Genomic DNA, 24337 nt, shown 5'->3' on the forward strand with positions numbered 1-24337 from the left:
TAGCTAAACTATGGAGCCAACCTGGATACCACCTTATTTTTGGTAGGATGATTTCAGGAGTGAGGTTTGTAGTTTTTCTTTTTTTTTTAAACATATTTCAGTCTTTTGCCATATTGTTTGCTAGGTTTCTAATTAGAAACCCACTGTATTTCCTAACCTTTTTCCTTTATAGGTAAGATTTTATACTCTGCCCCCCCACAGTTTCTTTAACACTATATGTCATCATATTAGGTTTGGGGGACTTATCCTGTGTGGTGTTTTAATGTTCTAAAAGCTTCCTTAAACTATGGTGTGGTTTCCATTATTAAGTGAAATAATTTGATCATAATTATTTCAATTTCTTTTCCTAATACCTTTTCTCTCTTCCCCTTTTGTTGTTCTAATTGTGCCTAGATCATACCTTTTGACTATTGTTGTGTGTGTGTTTTGGTTCTATTGATAATCCTATCAAATGGTACATCTGTTTCTCTATTAAAGTGTTTCAGTGGTGCTGGAGATTGAACCTAGTGCCTTGTGCATGCTAGACAAGCATTCTACTACTGAGCCACATCCCCAGCCCTTATTATAGTGCTTTTTAGGTTTAGCATGTGCTTTTGATTATTGACTAAATTTCCCATTTCTATGCTTATGGTACCCATCTGTTCTTCCATGTTGTCTGTTTTCTTCCTGTAAAGTCCTTACCACATTTTTCATGTTCAAATTCCTTGTTTGATCATACCATCATCTCTCTGATATGAGTTCTGGTTCTTTTCCATTGTATTTTCTTGTCTTTTAGCACACCTTATGATGTTTTGTTAAAAGGTGGAATGAACATACATTTGGGAGTAGGAACTAAGGTAAATAGACCTTCAGTGTAAAGTTTTATGTTAATCTGGCTAATATTGGGTTTTGTTTAATGTTTGCTATAGCCATAGATGCCAGGGGCTTCAAACTCCTCTGATGCTTGTTTTGCTTATTTGGTTTTTGTCTCTGCTGGATGTTTAGGTTCCTTTAAGAACTCAGTAGTCTGCTTTTGCAAAATTTTCAGCTGTAATCCACTACAGTTGTAGTGGAGTCCTGTAGATAGGGTGGAAGGGAACTCTTCTGTGATCTTATGATTATATTTTATCCTTTCAATGGGATTGTGTTCCTGACCTATGTCCTTCACAAGGACTTCTTTGCCTTTTCCTCCTGTTATGAGAGAGGGGAATGCTATGGGTCTGTCAGGGGGAGGGATTTGGAGATGCCCTGTCCTCAGGTGAAATAGGCTTTGGCAAAGCCTTATTTTTTTTGTTGAAATGCAGGCAGTTGTTATGGAGCATGCTCTGCGTGTGTTTCAAAATGGTTATCTTTGCCCTTTTAATAGCAGAGGCATATGATGATCTATTGTTTTCTGTTACAATCTGGTGTACTTCTATGAAAGAAGAGCACCTTTCCTGAGACAGCAGCCCCCAAATGATCCTAGCTCTCATTGTCATCTCCACATCGATTCCAGCAACTCAATCCCAGTGACTCTAAAGGCTGAGGCAGGAGGATTGTGATTTTGAGGCAAGCTTCAGCAATTTAGTGAGACCTGTGTCCGAAAGAGTTGAAAATGAAGTTCAAGCAATCCTACCAATTTAGACTCTGAGTATTTGTAGCCTGAGTCTCTCAGTGGTGGCTTACCCTACAACTCAAGTATCTGATGCATACCAGAATGGTCATTGGTTTTCAGTTCTTTTTGTAGTTGTTTTCTTCTGGTATTATTGTTAGGACAGGAATGATGACTTTCAGTTATTGTCAGAAGTAAAATTGAAAGCTATCTCTAAATTCATTTTTGAACCAATATGTATGAAATGTCAACTTGGAGGATTGCCAGCTTATTATATCTTTAATAGTCCCACATATCTCAATCAACCATGGGTGGGAATGCCAGCAGTAGCCTGATTCTCAGGTTAAATGCAGTTACCAAAAAAAAAAAAAAAAAAAAAAGAGAAATACAAATTTGTTCCAACATTTTTCTGAATTTTATAAGTAAAAAACGATTATGTGATATAACAATACAAACAATCTAAAGGGAATTTTAGAAAATACTTATCAATAAGCAAAATAAGTAAGAGGCCGTTTCTATTCATGACTTTTACGTGGGATTTGGATAAAGCCTTCCCTCTCAGGACACTTAACTAAGGACCTAAAAACCGAATTGGACTTTTTGATATGGGTTACAGACATTGATTTAACAACTTCTCTAGAAAAGTCTGATGTTACCACAGGATCTCCCTCTGCAGTAGCTGAGCAGACTTCCTTTTCTCAGTGAATCCTTTCTCTACTATTTTCCTCTATCATGTAACTCTTTTTGTGGCTGAACCACCAAGGTATTTGAATTTGTCATCTAAACAGATTTATTAGAAGTTGGGGGAAAAGTGAGCAAACTCTAATATGTCTTTTATAGAGTTTGGAAATCCAAAATTCAGTATGTTGTTTACACTTCAGTAAACACATCTGACTGTTTCCATGGATCATTTGTAACACACAACCTCAATTAGCAACAAAGCACATATAGAGGTATTATTGAATTTTCGTTATTTGGGATTACTGAAAACAATCACCTTTTGCAATCTCCATATCTTCTTTTCATTTCATATGACTTTATTCTGTTTTAGAAAAGCCTGGCTAGTTTCTACAGGTCCATTTTGTAGCATTCAGATTCTAGTTTAAGATGTAGTCATTACTGCCACTATGTGGCTTATTTTTGAAAGTACTTAAAAATGAAACTTATACTTACAGCTTTGAACTTAAAAACAATAAACTTGACATTTTTCTCAAGTCAGCAGAAATATTAGCTATATACAGTCATGTGTTCCTCAATGATAGGGATATGTTATGAGGAATGCATCATTATGTAAATATCCTTGAGCATAATTACATGAACCTAGTTGGTGTAGGTCAATCACTTAGCATGGCGTTTTGATATAATCAAGAGATGTGGTATACACAAGACTTATGAGGCTGCTGCAGCCATACAGTTTTACAGTATACTTGTACATTTGTGTATGTATATAGATTACATTCCAAAATAATGACTAGTTTATATATTTGCTATACCATACTTCTTAGTCAGTCATTATCAATTATGTATACTTACACATGCTATAATTTTACATAGCTTGCAGTACAGGTTTGTTCACACTGTATCACCAAGTGATAGGCATTTATTCAGCTCTATTAGTCTTATAGGACCACCGTTATACATGTACTCCGTTTTTGAAAAATATATTATGAGGTACTGACCATACTTTTCTTTAAGGATATGACCCAATTAATAGTAAATAGTTTATTTTGCTTCTTAAAAATCTACATCCTGAGTGAAACACATACAGAAAAATGTGTGTATGTACATAAAACGTGTATAAACAAAGGTAAATGTGCATTTATGCACATATATTCAACAATGTATATCCATGTAATGCATTTTCCTCACTTATACAAGTGGATTCATCTGCATACTCTTCTGTACCTTGTTTTTATCTTTTCAATGTCTCCATAGTATTCATTTGTTTCTGCTGTGTATTTGTTTAGGCATATCAGTAGAATTTTTAATACCCAAAGAATCAATTTATATATATATATTTATATATATATATATATATATATATATATATATATATATATATATATATATAAATGAGAAAATTGCCAGAAGTAATATTTTAGATTTCAGAATAGATGTTTAAAATTTTAAAACACATTGTTGATTTGTTTCCCTAGAATTTACCATCAATTCTACCTTTCCCAGATATTGTTTTTGTTGTTCTTTTGTGTGTTTATTTTTTTTTTTCTTTTTTGGCACTGGTGGTTTAACCCAGGGTACTCTAAAACAGAGGGCTGGGGATGTGGTAGTTTGAGAAAGGGTCTCCCTAAGTTGCCGGGATTACAGTTGTGCACTTTATTCTTAAAATTTAACTTTCTCTACTGTCATACTATACAGAGTGCAGTTACATACCTTCCTAAATGTATACCATGCATCTATTTGGAAAATTCTTGTTCATGTTTTTGTAGTTGCCTTTCTTGTTTTTTAGTTGATTTCTGTGCAGCCTTAAAATTGTAATACTGACATGAATACCAATCTTTTTACCAGGTTTTACATTTTAAGTTGATAATGATCATTTATTCTACTTAATAAAATTTAACATGTTTTCTTTAGGGTTTTGAGGTGTTTTACCCTGGTAAGAACTGTCTTTTTCCCTTAAGGTTATGAATAAATGTATCCACATAGTTTGAAATTACCTTTATGCCCATTGCCATGTGGATTCTTTTAGTTTATTAAATCTTTTTAGTGCATTTAATCTTGATGTAGTCAAAGTATCAAAAGCTTAATGTTCTCTGATTTGGAGGACTAGCTGAGAAAGCCTTTCATAATGGAAGTCTTTAGCCCAACACCCAATTTTTTGTTTCTAGGATTTCCATCATTATTTTATTTCCATGTAGCTCCTTCAGGTGTAAACATTTACTTTCATGGATAACCATTATGACAGCATGTTTATGCTTTAACTCTATTCAGATGCTTCCCATGCTTCTGTAATAAGGAGTGAAGATGCTCAACACGTCTGAGTGTATCTCAGTCTCTTCATGTGACACTATTAATTTCACTTTGTATTTTTGAAGCTGCTTAGACAAAAATTTATAAATATCTTATGCTAGACATTTCCTTCTATTAATGTGAAATATCCATCTTTGTCTCTTTTAGAACAAAGTTGGCATGGCATTATATCTTATTTGGCATTATTACTTTATAAATTGTCTTTTCTATAATATGGGGGGGTGTCATCACTCATCCTATTTGTCATTGTCCTCTATTGCTTTCACATAGATGACCGAATTTATCTAACTCCCCTGTTATTGTCATCATGGAAATCATGATGCATATTTATCATTTTTATTTCCATTTTACCATTCTCTGTCATTTACTCTCCTTATTAGTTTTTGTTCAATCAGTGAATTATTTCTCTTTTATTCTGGTAATATCACTGAATATGTGTACATATGTATTTTATATGTGCATAAAATTAGTCAGCATTTCCATTTTATCCTAAGTCTGTTCTCAACTATAGCCAGGAGTTGTTTTTTTATCTCATGAGGACACATATGATACAAGTAGTGGCTGCCTGGAGTGTCATGTTTACATAGAATCTAAGATCATGTATGATTAAGACCTAGAAAGAATGAAGTAACCAGAAGAAAAAATTCAAGAGCACAGAGGTACATTTGATTATAAACTCATTGTATGATTTTCCTTTCTGAAACTTGTTTCTTATGGTTCAGAGATAGTATTCCCAGAAAACAACTTAAAGATTATATCTCGTGAGGTACAGGAGTCTAGGACTAAAAGAGTGAAATTCTCAAAGTAATTATCTGGCAGCAGGGTGAAGGAGAACAGTGGAGTGTGTGTGTGTGTGTAGGAATATATATGAATTAATTTCCTCTAGAATTCTGAAAATATTATAAAGTTCACAACATCAGTATCTATGAAAAAAAAAAAAAGCTAATAGAGATCCGATTAACTGAATGGACTAAAATATACTTGTATGTGCTTTTTGGCTATCCAGACACTGTTGCCATGAAGTGCAGTGATAAGACTGATTCATCTTCAGTGACACTTATCTAATCTCAGAAGCCTGGTGTGTGTGTGTGAGAAATGGGATGCACTGGATGTCATTATCGATGTCCTGGTCAGGACCCAGGCAAAACTGGCATTCCACTATACTGATGCCTAACTCTCATGTTGTCAACCCTCTTCTCATAATGTACCTCCATATGCATATGATTTCCTGCAGTATTCAAAGGCGGAAAGGCATCCTGTGACTGCGCTGGAGAAAATGATGGAGTCAAGTTTTGGCGGCCCCCAGGCATTCCCTGAGGTTCCTTCTCCCGACAGAGGAAGCCAGTCTGTTAAACACCACAGGTACTGGTAGCTGATTATTGTGGGAGTGGGTTCGTTTACACAGTGTACACTCTGGACACACATGCCGAAAAATGGCAACATGGGATTATTCTTGATTCTCCTATAGTTCTCTATGGAGGAGATGTTCCAGCAGCTCATAGCAGGTAAACTAAAGACACTGGCTTCCCTAGCAGGCAACATTGTGCCTACAAGAGCCTGAAGGAACCATTAACATCACCCATCAGAGCTATTGGCATAGACCAGTGAACAGAACAATTGCATTCTGAAAAACTATTAAAACATGATTTTTTCCTAGCCTGCCTCATCATTACTGGCAAAACTAATGCCTAATTCTTCCCTCGGCAGCTGGTGTGAGATGCTCCATGTCTTCCAACATGGTCCTCACAAAAGAAAATTTTCCAGGGGGATATCCTGGTGAACCTTCTCTAAAACCTTGTGTTATTAGTGGAGGGGCACTCTTTTGTAAGCTGACCACAGCAATTGGGTCTTTGAGAAAGAAAGGCAAATATATTTTATGACATTCTAAAAGTGAACATATTCTGTAGCATCTTCTAGCTCACAGTGTTCTGCTTTATACACTAGATTCTTGTACTCCAAAAAATGGAAGGTATCTCTTTCAAACCAAGTGGTGAAGTTTGTTGGAAATAATGTTATAGTGGATAGTATGTATGTGTGTATGTTTTGGTATGTGTCAAAATGGACATCTTCAATCTTTGCACAAATTGTCCAAAGACTGGAGCTTCTTTTTTCAATTACCAATCTACACTACCAAGTTTTCTACTTTCACTTAAAACTTTATGCTGCTACAAAAACAAAACAGGTACAGTAGCTTAAATATAGAATATATGTAGTAAATTGAAATTTTGAATGTGACAGTAAACAGTGAGGTACTACTACCAATGAAGGATAACTGTTATCAACCTTTGTTTTCACATCTCTCAGCAACACTTTGCACACAACCCCATCAGAAACACTTTTTAAAAGGAAACAACCTTTTCCTTCACTCCTTAATGAACCTTAGGAAAGGGCTTTCCTGTTTGTACCCACAGTTATGTAGAAATTTTCAATCATTCTTACAATAATTATCAACATACTATTTTTTTTAAAATTTCCATTCCATATGAAACTGAAATAGAGGGTTTAAGTATCTTAAACTCAAGTTTTGGTTTATAACATTTGTTTCATTTACAGAATACTTCCCCATGGAAAGAGCATTTCACTTTAATAGACTTTAGTCCAAAATTCCCAGCCTTTTAGAAGATGGATATTTTCACCCAAACAGTATTTTCCCCTGTCGATTAGAGCAGAGTATTTTTCCAGTCAAGTAAGAGAGTTTAGTGAATCATTGTAATACTGAATTGTCATAAAGTTGAGATTTTTAAGAATCATATCAGAGCTGAAATATACCTTTGTTGTTCTTATTTGTATATTTATTCTGAACATTGGCTTCTACTCAGGCTTTTAGGAGTCACTCACAGATTAAATAAGGACATCATTAAGACATTGTCCTTTTGTTCAGTACAATGACATTGGAGTATCTGTTGACATACATTGTGTCCTGATAGATAGGCAACTGGTGATTTATAAAGTGCCTCTAGAACTTTGTAAATTATAGTTTCATACATCATAGTTTTTGTTTTGTAAAACATGCAATAGACTTAAACATTTTCATGATTGATAATCTGGTCACTGATTTATATATCCCACAAACTGTTCCATAACATCCTGAATAGTTGACCAGTAGATGCAGACTATTATTTTTAAGATGGATTACTTCCTCATATGGGTAGACTTTGCTGTTGTGACAGTTTAGCAAGCTATATGAATAATTAATTTCTTTTTGTGCACTAAAATATAGCTCATTTGGATAACTTATTTGTGAAACAAAGCCATTATTTCTAATGTTTAGTCCAAAAATTCCCACCTGTTTAAAAAGAAATCTACCATGCCATCCTTATTGCACATTTTGACAATCTAACTTGCTCAAAGAAAGCACATATACAGGTTTTCTATGGTGACATGACTCCAGGACTTTCAGTGATTAGGAGAATGGCAGAACAACAAGACAAAAACTTTCTTTTGAGCATCTACTATTTGCCAGGCTCCACATTAAATATTTGCATATATTTTAGCTTCCACACTAATCCCATGAAAAAAATAAGCACAATACTGATACCTTCCTTTTGCTGCTCCATACTCCCATCCCTGTGTACCAGAAGAGCTACAGGCTGTTTTGTCCCCTGGCTTCTCTTGGCTCAATGGGAAATGGTAAGGTGGTGGCATCTCTTCCCCTTCCTTCCTTGGTAGCCTGAGCAACCTGTCTTCTGGGGCCCACAGACTCTGCCAGATGATCTTATCCTTACTCTCCTGACTGAAGAGCCAGGGAACAAGAGAGAAAGATAATAGCTTCCCCTTGTTAGTAGTGGTAAGGACAATAGTCTCTATTCCCCCCCTTTCAAATATAGGCTATACACTCTAAATTCTAAAACCTTACTTTGCTGAAATTAAAATAGCATTTATTTCCCTCCAAGTCTGATACTAGTCTCAATTCCAGTATCATGCTTCTAGTAAGGTTCAGACCTGAGATTTTATACTTAGACATAGTACACTCTAGCACCTAGATTCCCATACCTGACAGACTCTTTAATTCCCAGGGGATGATAGAAGTAGGGAGGGGAACCATAGTTTCTAATAGAGAACTTCTTAGAGACCTAATTATACACCACTTGTTGGGAAGAATTTTAGCACTCAGCATACAAAGAATATAAAAATAAAAGTATAATCATGTTGCTGGTTATGATCTGGTGTCTGCCTAAATTGAAGAAGTTCTATATAGTTCATTCAGTTATCTTGCCAAAACCAGAAAAGTGGTTACTAGCACTCAAATATAAAAATGAAAATTTTGGTCATATGTTGATATTTATCAAGTAGAAATAACTGTAATATTGATGGGAAAAGATGACAGAAACCAAACAATTTAGTGATATGGTAAAATTCCTTTGGAGGGCCTCTCCCTTTTAGGACTTGATAGGCTTATTGAAATTTTGTGGATATTTTTCATCTTTGTTTATGGTTGAATTGATATTTTCAGATGTAACATGGATCCACAAAATTCTTAGTTCATTCATTGTTTGAACTCAACAATTAGCATCTCATGAAATGCCTACAAAAGAACAAAGTTCTCCTTACTAGTCTAAGTAGGGTCAATTCAGGGGGTCGAGATGGGAATCTGTGTGGAATAAGTAATGAGTCAAATCAGCAAGTACTGTTTTGGGGGTGCAAACTGAGGAAAGGATCCAGGGTCTCACACATGCTAGACATGTAAGTGATATCTCTAGCCCTTTTTAAATTGTATTTTGACGTAGGGTGTAAGTTGCCCAGGCTGACCTGAATCTTGTGATTCTCAGTTTCCCAAGTAGCTGGCATTACAAGAGCATACCACTGTGCCTGGCTAGCAATTGAATATTTTTTATACAATCTAGTTCTTTTGTTTTATGTAAACTACATATGGTGTTCTCATATTGTTCAGACCTCTGATCTACCTCATTCATATAGCTATAAACATGATTATTTGGATATGCATCAAATGGAATATCTAATCAGACATTTATTAAGAGCAAATGCAAAAATAGTTTCTCAAGACTAATGAAAATCTGGGAATCTTAACTGAGAATTTAACATGGATATTAAGGAAAGAATGCCAATTAAAGTCAGGTTTGTTTATTCTATCATTTAGAAGTGAAAATTTCTTCATAAATCCCTTGTGAATTTTCTATATTTAATTCTTGTATCTAATAAGGGCTTCTTTTATTCCAGAGACACAGCTACTATGTCTTATATAACCAAGGTAGGTGGGAATATGAACCTTGAGAATTTAAGCCCACCTCTTATTTCTGGCAGGAAAGCTGGGATTATTTCAGTCAGTAGGCCTCTAAACTGGGAAGTCAGAGAGAAAGGAACTTGTCTTTGAGTTTCTATGAATTGAGCAACTCCTGATCTCAACCAAGCACATTTCTATCGTCATGGATGGCTTATGGCCTAGAACTTTGAGAAACCAGGGTACAAATACAATGTTTGAGAAGTTGCCTGGAGATTATTGCTATGATCTCTTTGGTTTGTTGGTTTCTTTTCCCGCTTTCAATCCTGCAGGAGTCTCTCCTCTTGCTGTAGTCCAAGGCAAAGGAGTGGGATGCTTCATAGGAATGCCTTCAGGAGGACACCCCCCTCACCCAGAAGTAGGCTGGGTGGGTGGGACCAGCATATCAGCAACTCGAAGAATCAAGGATCCCAGACCAGGATACAATACCTTGCCAAGGGTACGTCTTAAAAGCAATGGAATTTAGGGAAGATGTCATGACCGATATAGCTTTGAGCTACATGTTACCGATTTCTTCATTAACTGGCTATTTATACTTACTTTTGTCTTTGTTTCACAAGTTTGAACCAATTTAAAAGAATAGGTATGATGGAAAATAGGTATAAGGAAATGTTAAAAAATAAGGGTAGAGATCTATGCAGTATGTCATAGTTTCTAAAACAACTGAAAATTTGTGCTTGATAAAAATAAGATTTCTTAGGAGGAATAAAGTATCCATCAGTAATTTGGAAAAAAATGCTTAATTTCCTAATCAATAACCTATATTACATAAAACATAAATATGTATAAAATATATGAATGTAATAGATAAAATATGTAAAATCTTTCATCTGGCATTCTTAAATGGAGAATTTAGGTCAATGTGAACAAGTTCAAAGTCACAGCACAACTATGAAACTCATCTCTCTTAATTATTCATGGTACAGGGATGGAAGGATGGGCTTTGCGACATCATGGCTGCTGCTCCTTACAGTGCCAAAGACGCCCCTTACTCTGGTGGACACAGACCCTCAAGGGGCTCAAGGCATAGTGAGTGGAGTGAATTTTAGCCATCACATACTAGTTGGCATCAACCATTCAACCAAACATGGCAGCCCTTATTTAAACTGACTAGAATTCAAATCATACCCTTGTCCCTTACTGCTTATGTGAACTTGAGAAATTTTTTATCATATGAGCTTGAGTTTCATTTGAACTTAAGCCCCCTGGGGCTTGTAAGATTTTGTTTTAAAATGTGTGTAACTTAACTTATACCTGACACATAGTAATCACAGAAGTTGTACCGGTGTTTATTGTCATTGTCATAATGTTATCATTGATTTCAAGAGCAATGGAATCAGAAATTACTCCAGAAATTGCAGGCCTCAGTTCCCTCACTCAAAGTCAGGTTCTAAATTGTTCATATTGAATGAGCTAGGCCAGGGAGTTTAAGCTAAAGATCAAATCAGGTGGGAGGTCCAGCACAGAGCCTTAGCTTTCTCTTTCCTTCTGGGTATGTGATAGATACAGTGGTGCCCTGTAAGACAAAGTTCTGCAATAGATTTCTTTAAGAAGACTAAAAGATAGGACACAAATAGCCTGTGGCTACATTTTGTAATTTTGAAGCAATTCCAAACGGACTGTAAAATGCATTTGGTACAAATTTAGGGTGACAGTTGCAAATTCAACATAACAGCCCAGTTGTCCAAAATGTATAATGCAAGTCAAGAAGTAGTACACATTTCTCTTGGCCTTCTCTCTGAAACAGTGGCTTGCATTTAGCATTATTATAGCAGGTAATTAGTGATTTATTAAAGTATTTATGAAGCATTATGTCTTTCGGAAGTATATGTGTGTGTACACACACACACTCTTACACTTTTTCCCCATTTAGAGTGAATGTTAGAATGAAAATGTTTTTTCTCCCTTATTCAACTTGACAGATTTTGGGGAGTGGATAGGAAACCCAGACCATACAGTCTTTCACTCCACATGGTCCGAGTATGAGGATGCTCCGAGCCTATGCCAGGCCCGGACCATATGTTTACATAACTTCCAGGGCTCAGACATTCCCACTGCACATTCAGGCAGTGCTGTGTGTTTTACCTCTTGGGAGACTCACAGTGGTGATTTTGTTTTGGTTCAGTCTCCGTTGGTTGGGAATATTCTTTACAGCTATCTGGCCATGTGTATTTTTCCTGTGTGTGATCTGCACCCAATGTTGATAAATGGTGGCTCTAAGTATAAGTCATTGTGTGCTCAGCACAATGAATCTCAGGGAGCAATCTCATTCCCAGTTCTTAAAAAACAGCTATTTTCTACTCCCAGGGGACTGACTGTCTCTCTAGACTAGAAATGGGATTGGTAATAGAATTTCACAGCTAAAGGCCCTCTTTAAATCTGGCCTGAGCCAGGGATAGAGGGCAGGATATGTGAAAAAATTTGCAAGAGCCCTCAAACATCTGCTGCTTGTTTAGCAACAAGTCACTGTCTGCTAGTTAGCCTCCCAGTGTGTGGGCTTCTTTTCTTGGAAAGAACTTTAGTCCAACTTGAACCCAGCACCTATTTTAGTGTGTCAGGGAGCAAGAGTGGAGGTTAAGAAGAGATGATTGAGGCCTCTTTTTCTCTGATCGAGCCATGGGTGCCACAGATGAGGTTTTCATAGAGCTTTGAACTGGGTTATGCCAAGCAACTCAATCATAAGCTCATAGTCCATAGGAAAGAAGAAATAGAATAACAAAAGTCATATTCATATCCTAAAAGTAGGTGGGATCCAACATATATGGCGCTCATTCTACAGCCAGCTAGCAACTTGATACATTTCAGTTATACCTTAGGAATTTTATACATGAACACTGTAAGGATAGTAGAGTTTAAATGGCTAGCTCTGGGTGGCATCCATAGTCCCTTGTGAATGAGCCTAGATTGAATTCTGGTCTGACTAAACCAGGAAAGGGATGTAAAGAAAGCCACATTCATGGCTGATATGTTAATAGAATACCTAATTGTATGGTTCCAGGGAAAGAGTAGATTTCTTCAATTTAGTCAATCCATTATAAAATGTCATACTACCCTAGAACTTGGTCTTAAAGTCACCTAGTCAAGCAGATCCCTTGGCCTGACCCCTGAATTACTGGGAACCAAAAAATTAATTGTTGGAATTTTTCTTCTTCAGAAGGATGCTTTGAATAATATTTACAGACAAAATGCATCTGTGATTTCTTTGTTGAGGAATTGTAGGAAGGATAGTGTAAACTGTTGTAAAAGTCAATGAACAATAGGCTCATGAACCAAGCCAGAAAAAGGTTGACTCGAGATAATATAGAACTTGATTTGTAAGTCAGGACCACTTCTAGAAATTAAGCTCTCACTTCAACTTCTGCTAGAACACTCAGAGTACTGCACCCCCTGCTCCAACATGGTCCCTCAAATTACTATTACTTTTTTTTTTTGATGCTAAAGTTTGAACCAAAGGCCTGGTATAGACCAAGTTCATGTTTTATCACTGATCCACATTCCCAGCCCCCTCCTGTTTTAGTTGATGAGGAAAAATAAAACAAGACTACCATTTGTCTGAGATTTAGTGCATGTAATGGCATTGGGGAATTAAATCCTGTCTAATCCAAAATTAAATTATGTCTTGGAGAGTTCTCATTGTTTAAAGCCCATCTTCATGTTCTGGTAACGTTTTAGGCTTCAGTTATTGCCAGGCATATGTCCAATAGCTAATTTGGGAAATCACATAGTGGTAAACTGCATTTCCTCTTTCTCATCTGAGTCCTTCCTTCAGGTCTCAGGTATATTAGGAGAATTCTTCATGTGTGGTTTTAATTGCCTTTGTACTAAAATGTGCCACATTGTTTACTTGTTTAAAACATCACCTACAATATTAATTTGGTGCTTTTACAGATATTGTTTATATCTATGCATAGGAATTTGCAGCTATCACGGTCAACTTAGTAGATTCCAAACTGCTGATATACCCTGCTGATTTTGATGTAGAGAAAAGTTTTTTTAGTTATACTTCCTGGCTCTGTTTCATTAGTGAGTCTGATAGGCAGATTATCTATATAGTCATATGATAATGGGTTGGTTCCAAGGACAAACTACAAGAGCCTGAGATTTGTCCCCTTACTCTTGAAATTCATGGAGCAGAACCTTCAGACTGATTTTTAGTCATATTACACTGAAGAGAAAGTAGTAGGATCTTCCAGAGAAGTTCTTTATACACAGCTATGCAGTTTGCTTGAGTAAAGATTCTATAATCCAAATAAATAAATAAAGGTATTCCGAGTTACCTCAGGATGTCCATTTGGCAAGAGTTTCTAGCTTTGATAGTAACAATCAGAATAAGACTAATTCTTTCTACTGTCTCTTACTAAATCTTACTAATGATAGAATTGGAGAAAATTCATTTGAGTATCTTTTAGGATGTTTGCTTATCAATTACAGAATAAGAATAATAAAATCAAAGAACCTTTTTTCAATTAATGAGGAAAGTGACCCCAAGCAAGTGTTAGCTATTGTTATTATATTTGAAAATGGATATTAGCTGGGATATGAAGGGAGTATTTACTTGAAGATTTGTTCCTGTATTCTTGTGTTAGATCAAGATTTAGTGATTGCCAACTCTATTTGATGCACAGTAAGAAAAGTTTGGACTACAAGTCCTAAATCTGTTCTGTACCTTTGCTTAGAATTTGGCGGAAAGGCATACCTTGAAATTGCTCCCATTGTGACCTTACAAGAAGGACATCTATTTAGATGCAACATGTTCTCTTCCAATTATTCTTTACTTGTATAAACATGAGTTTATTACACAACAATGTAAGACAAGGAAATGAAATGTATAATAAGGAGAGTAACACTAAAATATAACTCAACATGTCTAATGTTCAAGACAAACCACTAAGAAACAGAATAAAATCTGTTAAAGTTCCCAAATCACATATTTTTAAAAATAAATCTGTGATATACCTCTCCTACTTTCTGGCATTGGAGAGCTCAGAGGAGGAAAAAAAAATCATCATCTGTGAACCTAGTCACATTCTGGCATATTCAAATTACTTGGAATGGCATGCTGGCATTCTTGACAAGTTGTCGCCATGCACCATTGAATTACCTAATTCTAGAAACTACACAAAAGAAAGCTGCTCAACTGGTAGGAGCCCCTGTGAAGCCACCTCATATTGATCCCTAGGCAGGCAGAAAAATTGTGTGCTCCTCTTCCCAACTTCAGACTCAGCAAGGGGCTAGCAAGGTAGTTCTTAAAGGTAGTATGCTGTTAACTGGATTCATATATCCTAAAATCAGTGGTAAAGCAATAAAACTCAGGACCACAATACCTATGCTTGATGTGGGGCTTCCCACTTGCCTCCAACTAGGGTGGCCACAACACGTCTACTGGACTAAGCCAGGGCTGAGAGGGTGGTCGAGTTGATGGAGTAGGATAATGCCATTATGGGTTTCCTGTTTGTCACTATGGAAAGGCCACACTTAGCTGCTCAATCCCCATTTACTTTGTATTCTAGCATAGAGGTCAGGAAGACTATACCCCACCTGCCTATACAGCTGTGGTGTGTTGAAAGACCCCTGGACTTAAAGAAAGAAGATCTGGGTTTGAGTCTCAGTCTGTCACTTATTTTCTGTGTGACCTTGGGCAAGTCACTTCAGTGACCTGAGCTTCAGTTTACTTCTCTGTTTAACTGGGTGTCTCTGGGGTTGCTGTGAGAGTTCAGTGAGGTGGTGCATGTGAAAAGTTCTTTGTGGATTGACTATTGCTCTAAAGATAGCAGAAAGCAGGATGTGTGATACTTTGTTTCTTTCTCAGGTATTCATCCAATGGTTTAAAAACCCAACAAAATGCATCAATAAATATGCAACTGCCTTCAAGAGAAACAAACCCCTATTTTAATAGCTTGGATCAAAAGGACCTGGTGGGATATTCATCCACAAGGGCCAGTTCTGTGCCCATCATCCCTTCAGTGGGTCTAGAAGAAACCTGCATGCAAATGCCAGGGATTTCTGAAGTCAAAAGCATCAAATGGTGCAAAAACTCTTATTCTGCTGACATCAACAATGTGAGTATTCCAGTCAGCGATTGTCTTTTAGCAGAACAACAAGAAGTGAAAATATTGCTAGAAACTGTCCAGGAACAAATCCGAATTCTGACTGATGCCAGACAGTCAGAAGACTACGAACTGGCCAGCGTAGAGACCGAGGATAGTGCAAGCGAAAACACAGCCTTTCTCCCCCTGAGTCCCACGGCCAAATCAGAACGTGAGGCACAATTTGTCTTAAGAAATGAAACACAAAGAGACTCCACATTGACCAAGTGACTCGAGATGTAAGAATCTGTGCATTCTATGCTTTGCTCAACAGGAAAGAGAGGAAATTAAATACAAATTATTTATATGCATTAATTTAAGAGCATCTACTTAGAAGAAACCAAATAGTCTATCGCCTTCATATCATAGTGTTTTTTAACAAAATATTTTTTTAAAGGGAAAGAAATGTTTCAGGAGGGATAAAGCTTACCACTAAAGCTTTTGGGTAGAATTCTGAATCCAATTTCAGTTAGTCCTAACAATGTTCTCTTTGGCTTTTAGAAAATGTGGGCAATTCAGACCCTCAGTCCACAGTGTCAGTGTCCTCAAGAAAAAAAAAAAAAAAAACACTGGTAGTTAACTTGGTTTCAAAGAGACAAGCTGTATCCTGAGGGTGGATGTGCCCATGAGCAGGTGGCCCTTGCCTTTTGGCTTGCCAGTTCCAACCCCTAAATATCCATTCACCCATCACCCTCATCACAGGTTATGTCACATCAAGCCACATAGTGTTTTGTATTCGATTTGCTGAAGAATGGCACAAAAACTGAAATGGAAAGGAAGACAGGTGATGGAGGGAGTAATTGGGGCAATCTTAGCTACTCTCATGTGCCATCCTCCTCTGAAATTTAAAAACACTCAGAGGGAGGTACGAAATTATTAGAGACAAAAAAAGAAAAAGTCACCATGTCGTGTCACTGAAATCATACTAATAGAAATGTTTTTCTTGGAGATTGTTTAGAAGCTCTGAAAGCATTTCCGTGTGTGCGTGCATCTGTGTGCACGTGTGTGAGCGAGCGTGTGAGGTGTGGACTTGCTCCCTCCAGCACATATGCTGTGTGCACATGTTCATCGTGCATATGTGTGTGCATGTGTGTGTGTGTGTGTGTGTGTGTGTGTGTGTATTAAGCTTGCTAAAAATTTGTTCTGAAACATCAGGGAATCTAATATTCAGAAAAAATAAACCTCTTAGATCTGTTTCACTTGAAAGTTATTAATTAAATATAAAGTTCAGTTAGTGAGTTCTTAAATCAAGATCACTTGCATGGTGGGGTCCTATAACCTCTTGACAATGTCTAGACCATTTTCTGATGTGAATACTTTTGAAAGGAGCAACTATTGGCTTATTGAGAATATCAGTATCACAAAGTGATTAATGGAGGATGTGTGTTTATTTTGAATCATACCTCAATTATTTACACAAGCTAGTTGACAGCTACCATTTTTGTTCTCTTCATCCTCATTGCTATTGATTTCATAGCAAGTCTACTATGTGTGGACCAAGTCATTGGCTTCAGTGGTTAATATGGAAAGAATAAATCGCTGAAATTACAAAGCCCAGACTATTCAGTTCACAAAAAGCCCCCAAAAGAACAGGAAATTGTGTGGTATGTTTATTTGGAATAAAGCAATATTTTTTACCACTGCTAAGGTGAACTGAAACCTCTCCTGAAGATTTGTCTGTTTTATTTTCTCTTACTTTCATGGGGCATTCAAAGAAATTAGTGTTCACATACCCAGTCTTTTTCCAATTATTGGTGGTGTTGAGTTGTTATGTTTACACTGTTTTAAATAAAAAGGCACAGTATTTGAAAGTATATAAAAGATTTCTTTTACTGCAGTTTGGGAAAACCTGGGTTAAAATTTCTTTGTGGATAAATCACATTCCATGGAAAGGCAAATGTAACTACCTGTGAATTGATTAGTGAAAATATACAATTCGTGTTTCAGGTTAAATTGTTTCTGTTGCAAATACATTGAAAATTGCTCTTTGTGAACATTCGTTAATAACAGATATAAAGCCATCTAGGCAAAAGAACACTTTTTAAAAAAATCAAAACTGCTTAGCAGAAAGTCGAGGTCTCAAATGTTGAAAACACTTTGGTAGAAACACACTTTAACGAGAGGTCATGTGTCTTATTAGTTGTCCCATTAAAGTTTTGTTGTTTTGAAAATAGAGGTAATGTCAGAATTTTAAAAATCAAAAATTTTTAAAGTCTAGATCACTGACATTTAAAAATACTTTGTCTTTGGGAAAATTTTAGGAAGAGATCTTAATACCATATTGGATATTCTATATACCTATTATGTTGAAATTTAACACAGTTATCAAATGGACTGGAGGGCCTCACAAGTCTGAAGACATTAACCTTGTTCTTGGTTTTTGTTTTATTCTTCTAAAATATTCTCTGTTGCTTATCCAAAGGATCAATTCAGAATTCACCTAATCAGTAGGGTAGGTATGTACTCTATGACTCAATTAAGTTATTATTTACACTGGGAAAAAATTAATATTGTCAGTAAGACTCAAGTCTTGTTCTAATATCTCATTTTACAAAATGAGGTAGAACCATATACTCTGTGATTATAACGTAACCCACTTCCTTGTGCATTCTAAGGAGCATGAGTATCAGATAGTCCACTGGCAGTATGAAGTTTAGAAGTACAGTAACTGCCTAGAATAGTCTAGACAAAATCTTCCATAAAACCACGAATATTAATGATTACTTCTGGTTCTCATTTGTCTCCTTTGAGAATATGAAGCTCCTGTGCAAAGGGTCCACGTCTAGATATGCACATCTTTGAGCATCAGTTGACAAGTAGTGATAACATCAGACTTTGAAAGTCAATCTAACATGGCATATACTTGGAGCCATGAGTACTTTGTCCCTTCAAGCTCGTGTGCCTACAGAGAAGTGCTTATTTCTACAAGAGACTTGATTTTTGCTTCATTTTCCTTGCCTTTATTATGTGAATAGATATTTGGAAATTTGTAATTAAATAGGTTGTATATTCATAACTGGTGATTGTCACCATTTTTTACTTTGAACCATTTTCTGATTTCTTTTTTTTATATAAAGCTTCTATGACTCTAAATTGCCAGTGACTATTGTAGAATGCTGTTGTTCAAAATATGACCAATTTTGTGCTAATAAGAAATACTAAAAATGATGTTGGAGAATTATAAATTTTTATTCCCAATTATCTATGAACACTAAATATTCCATATTTCACACTCTGGTCCAATATCTCCCTTGCTATAGGTTAAAGACTAAATGCTTGTCAATTTACCACATCTCCAATGATATACTCTAGGTTAAGTAGCAATAGCAAGGGTTTCTGAAGAGTGCTGCCTATATAGAAATTCAAAATTAATCTGTTTTGATCATGACAACACATCAGACCTACCAAAAAGAGAACAGAAGGGCAAGTCTTCAAAATGCCCATTGGCTTCTGGAATGAATGGCAACTACAACTTGACAGGCACTGGCAAGCGTGGGTAAGGCTTCCAGTAACCAGGTCTCCACCAGGATGTGTTTGATGTATGCAGCCATCATTCAACAGCTATCCTGCCATATGGTGCTATAAGGAAACCATTACTCCCTAAGTGTATGTGTGTGTGGTGGGGGTAGTGATCCCTTTGATTCCAGCCCTGTAAACCTGAGATAAGTGCAATGAAATATTTCTCAACGAGAATGTAGTATACCTAGGAACACAGTAGGAGGGGTGGGATTTTTATTTGATCTTTTGGTATCTGGGAAACATTTTATATATAAGAATACTTTTTTATTATTATTCAATTGTATAAATTCAGTACAGTGTTTTCAATGAATAGCACGTCTACACTGTGTTTGTACTCTCATCTCCAGAAATTCAGGCAAGATCAGCACAAGGTTTCTAGGCTGTTCTCAATTTTAAATGCATCTCAATATGCCCTGGAAAATGAAGCCTTTAAACAAGCTTTATCTTGTTTCCATTTCTTTCTTTCCCTTTTAAAGAAATACTGAGGGTAAAGGAAGAAATTCTTTCCTTAAGACCTACATGATTCTCTTAATAATGTGTTTCCTACTGTGACCACACTCACAACATATATCTGTATATTAGAGTGCTTAATTACTTTGGTAGCTTTGTCTTTTGCTTAATTTGGCAAACTGATTGCCTCATAGAATGCCAATGAAATCAAAGCATTTAACAATCAGACAACTTGGCAATATTTTGATCACACAGGCATTTTTCATTTCCTTCCCTTTCTTATACAAGCAAAAATACCCCTGGGTTGGAAAATTCACAAGACTTTAGAATAAAAATCTCTGTTAGATTCTCTCAGAAATGAAAATTAAATGACAGGTGTAAATGATTGCTCTCTCTACAGTGTCTAATGGTCTCATGTATTTTTTGTTTAAACAAAATTAACCATAACTTCTCCTCAGGATGCCTCAATAGCTGTCTTTGACTTCTGGTGCCCACTGAACTCTAGTAAGGACAGAGCATGTGTGGGGGCAAGGAGGGAGTACCAAGTGTCAATTTTAGGCGCCCCAGCAAAAACAGCAGGGTGCCCAGATACCATCTTGATGAAATAGAGAGCGGCTTTCAGTACTTTGATGTTTGTCATGAATACCTGTATTGATTGCAGGTGTATTGTTGCCTGTGAAAGAATTGTGTGATAAGAAACAACCTCTTATTGTTGAAAATGAATTAGAAAATCTTTATATTGAAAGTTGTCTTTGTGAAAGCTTCTAACTTATCTATACATAAGAGAAACTTCATGACCTTATCTGTCAAATAAGGTGGATGATCTAGTTCATCTTTGATTTCCCTTCCAAATTGAATACCCTTTTATCCAGTCTTTCTAACCCAGACTTTACTAGTCAACTTGCCAATCATTTCATTACAACCCTTTAAAAGATTAATGGCTATAAGTCTATCTCACTGAGCCTCAGAAATAGCTGGATACTGTATATCATTCTATAGCAAAAACTGAAAGTTTTCTTGGTACACTGAAATTCCATGGAGAAATATATGGGATTGTGTTGTGGTTATTGTTTAGGTAAATGTACCTCAGATGGGTAATAAAGAAGGTATGGCTAAGAAAAATATCCAATTCCAAAGCTTGAGGATATAAGGTCAATTGCCTCAGCTTTTTTTTTTTCTTTCAAGAAACAATTTTTATCAAAGACAGAGCAAGGGGCTCTCCAAAGAAGGCATGAGACCTTGAAGATGTTCTCTGTTCATAGAAGCAGTACATAGATTCTCATGAACAAATAAAACATTATTGATATTCTGAACTATTTGCATCATAAACTTTTTAAAAACACTTTCCAAATATTAATGAATAATTTGTCTGGGGACACTTTCCCATTTATGATTGAAAGTAATCCTAATTTGGAGGGCAAAACAGACCAAAAAAATGCAGGGTTTACTTGTTAATATAATTTTGATTGTAATTGTTGTTTTTGACAGATCAATATGCTCTTTCAGTGTCATCCTGACAAGCACTGATTCTTCCATATATAATTTGTCTTGGTCAAGATCCCAAAGTCTGAATTTTTTCTTAGTCTTCAATAAAACAATGTGAAATGTTAAAATACTTTAATCAAAGCCAGTAAATTTCAATTGTGTGTGTTTCTAAATTATAAGGATTCTATCTAGTAAAGTGAAAAAGCAAATTAAGGGGGCATACTCTTTATACTTGTTTTTAATGTACTTAGAAGTTCTGATGAACCACTAATACAGCATTCTACTCTCTATGTTGATGTCATATTTTTGGAAATAAGGGCTTAAAAATTACACATAGTACATAGCACCCAATGTATGGTAAATGTAATGACACAGGAGGCCTTGGATTCAGGTGTATTTCTTAGGAAATGCATATAGCAAGAAAGTACAGTGGTTAAGGCTTATCTTTCACAGCCTGATTTTGAGTTCTATTCTTAATCAATGTCTGGAGAATAAATAATCGTTTTCAAAATTAAACAAGTGGGAGAACCTAAAACCTCACCTGAAAAATCATTACACCCATTGGTCAGTGGCCACTGTGCATAGTTTACCTAGAAGGATATCCCTCAAATCACTTATTTTTCTAATATGCAATTGTACACATTGCCTACAAATGAATTAACTAATTCTAATATACTTTTAATCATTCTAAATCAAGAATATAACAAAGAATATACAAAATGATCAGCAGGAAATTTTCAGATAATCATTTTTAACAAATTTACTGAGAAAAAGCTTCTGCCTCTGATGAAAATTTTGTTTCAAGAAATGTACTGGATCATCTTCTAAAGCAATTTCAAAATGGCAGCCACTACTCTGTAGGGATATGAAGGCTATGGGAAATAAACTACATGCATGTCCCATTATATCCTAAATAATCTGTGCTTTGATAAAAAAAAATTGTTTCCAGCAATGTATGTGCATCTCCTTTATCTTCTTCCAAGAATACATTTCAAAATATTGGACACCACTCTGTAGGGAATGAAGGCTATGGGAACTATATTTACATGTCTGATTTGCTTCCATTATACCTGCAATGTTTGAAGAGATGTGCACTTAATTCATTTGCATCTTGACTTCATCAGGTAAGTTTCCATCTATGAAGCCAAACCTGGACTACCATTTCCCTATTGCATCTCCTCAGTAGCTTTTGTTGGAGTTGGACATTCAGATACTTTTAGGTTGTGTTCTTATTGCACATAACTCTTATTCCCTTTTATTAAATGGAATTTTCAGCTAGAATGAAAGACCAATGTGATTTTTTTGGGGGGGTAGCTTTGCACATTTTAGATGTGTTAGTGGAGGGATCAAGGAACCTTTCAAATGTAAATGATAATAAGGTTCATGACTGTAGCCAATATCATCTTATAAACAGACATCATCTAGGGCCTGCTAATTTTCCTTATGTTAACAGACTTTTCAACCTTCTTGAAATTGTTTCTAACCACAGTAATTTCCATTTTGTAAGAGAGGAAAAATCATCCAATTATGTAAGAGAATAAAGCCAAATTATAGTTCTTTAAATAATAAATTTTTAAAAATATTTTACTTGAAGACTTAACAAGTATTTTTAACTTATTTTAAAAAATCAAATAAAAGCTAAGGCTACCAACATAAGAAAATATCAGGCAAATAGTTTTCATAATTCTTTTCATATATCTTCTCTGTAAATTAGATTCTTCTTTCAACATATCATTTTCATAAAATTATCTGCTGGGTATTAATTTTGCCTATTGAACCCACACATTAGTGTCTGTTTTTGCCATCTTCTCCAACTTGATACAAGTTTATGAAAATCTGTATTTAGTATGGAAAAAACTTGTGAAAAGAATTATCTTTTAACCTCTGGTTTTCTCATTGACAATTTTCATTAAATATTTTTCATTAAGCTAAACACAGAGGAAACTATTGAGTCAATTATGGAAACAGATGCAATCATATTCTTCAAATGTTTGACACACAGACAAAAGAACTTGCCATTTTTTCTCGGATCCAAATCCAAGAAAGGATTTGTTCAAAAACGGGTATATGAGCTTATTCAATAAGCTGTGACTCCCGTTTCCCCTGGAAATGAAGATACAGAGCCAGGTACAGTTGTGTACACCTATAATCCCAGCTATTTGAGAGGCTAAAGTCAGAGGATTCCAAATTTGAGGCCAGCCTGGCAAATTAGAAAGACTTTGTCTAAAATAAAAAGAGCTATGGATGTAACTCAGTGGTAGAGCACCCCTGAGTTTAATGCCCAGTACAAAACAAACAACAATGAAAAAAGAAATTCAGGTAGAAGAAAGGCAGAAAAATCATTCTTTAAATCTAATTTCAAAATTAATGGTTTTGAAGTGTGAAAATTTATCATCCATTGATTCAATTATGCTAAAACCATAAGAAATTATGTCTTTGTATATTTTCTTCTGTTTTCCACAAGTGTATTTTTTCTCCACATTTTTTATTGGTGCATTATATTTTACATGCCTACAATATAACAAATTTGGCCAACATCCTCCCCAGCAAGACCTGTCAACTCCTACTCCAGTTTGTCATCTCTCTATTCTACTGATTTTCCTTTGCTTTTCATGTGACCACCTCCCACTTTTATATTTTATGTTTATGGAACCAGCCTAGGTATCCATCAACAGATGAATGGATAAAGAAAATGTAGTGTACATACTCTATGTAGTTTCATTTGGCCATAAAGAAAAATGAAATTATGCCATTTGCAGGAAAATAGAGGAAACTTTACACCATTATGTTAAACAAAATAAGCCAAACTCAGAAGGTCAAGGGTAATATGTTTTCTCTCATCTATGTGATTATTTTATATTATTTTCAATCTATTTTGTGTTATGATTTTTAACACATACTATCCCACAGAAATACATTGTCTTTATAAAAAAAAGAGTACATAAATCCCAGTTTGTTCTTACATTTTTCACTTAATTAGACATTATATTATGTGACATT

The 24337-nt window shown here is 35.6% G+C and overlaps 1 protein-coding gene across 1 annotated transcript in view; it reads left to right on the forward strand.

Moving 5' to 3' along the window:
• The window catches only part of LOC144255061 (pro-neuregulin-3, membrane-bound isoform-like), a 45591-nt gene extending 29477 nt beyond the window's left edge, over window positions 1-16114 (forward strand). Inside the window, 5 exon segments of the mRNA XM_077799097.1 lie at window positions 5793-5920; window positions 10070-10167; window positions 10170-10236; window positions 15308-15379; window positions 15607-16114. Coding sequence (XP_077655223.1) covers window positions 5793-5920; window positions 10070-10167; window positions 10170-10236; window positions 15308-15379; window positions 15607-16114 — 873 coding nt within the window.
• Window positions 16115-24337: the final 8223 nt, after the last annotated feature.

This window comes from Urocitellus parryii, chromosome 5 (genome assembly GCF_045843805.1).
Source record: "Urocitellus parryii isolate mUroPar1 chromosome 5, mUroPar1.hap1, whole genome shotgun sequence".
In the NCBI taxonomy this organism is placed as follows: Eukaryota; Metazoa; Chordata; class Mammalia; order Rodentia; family Sciuridae; genus Urocitellus; species Urocitellus parryii.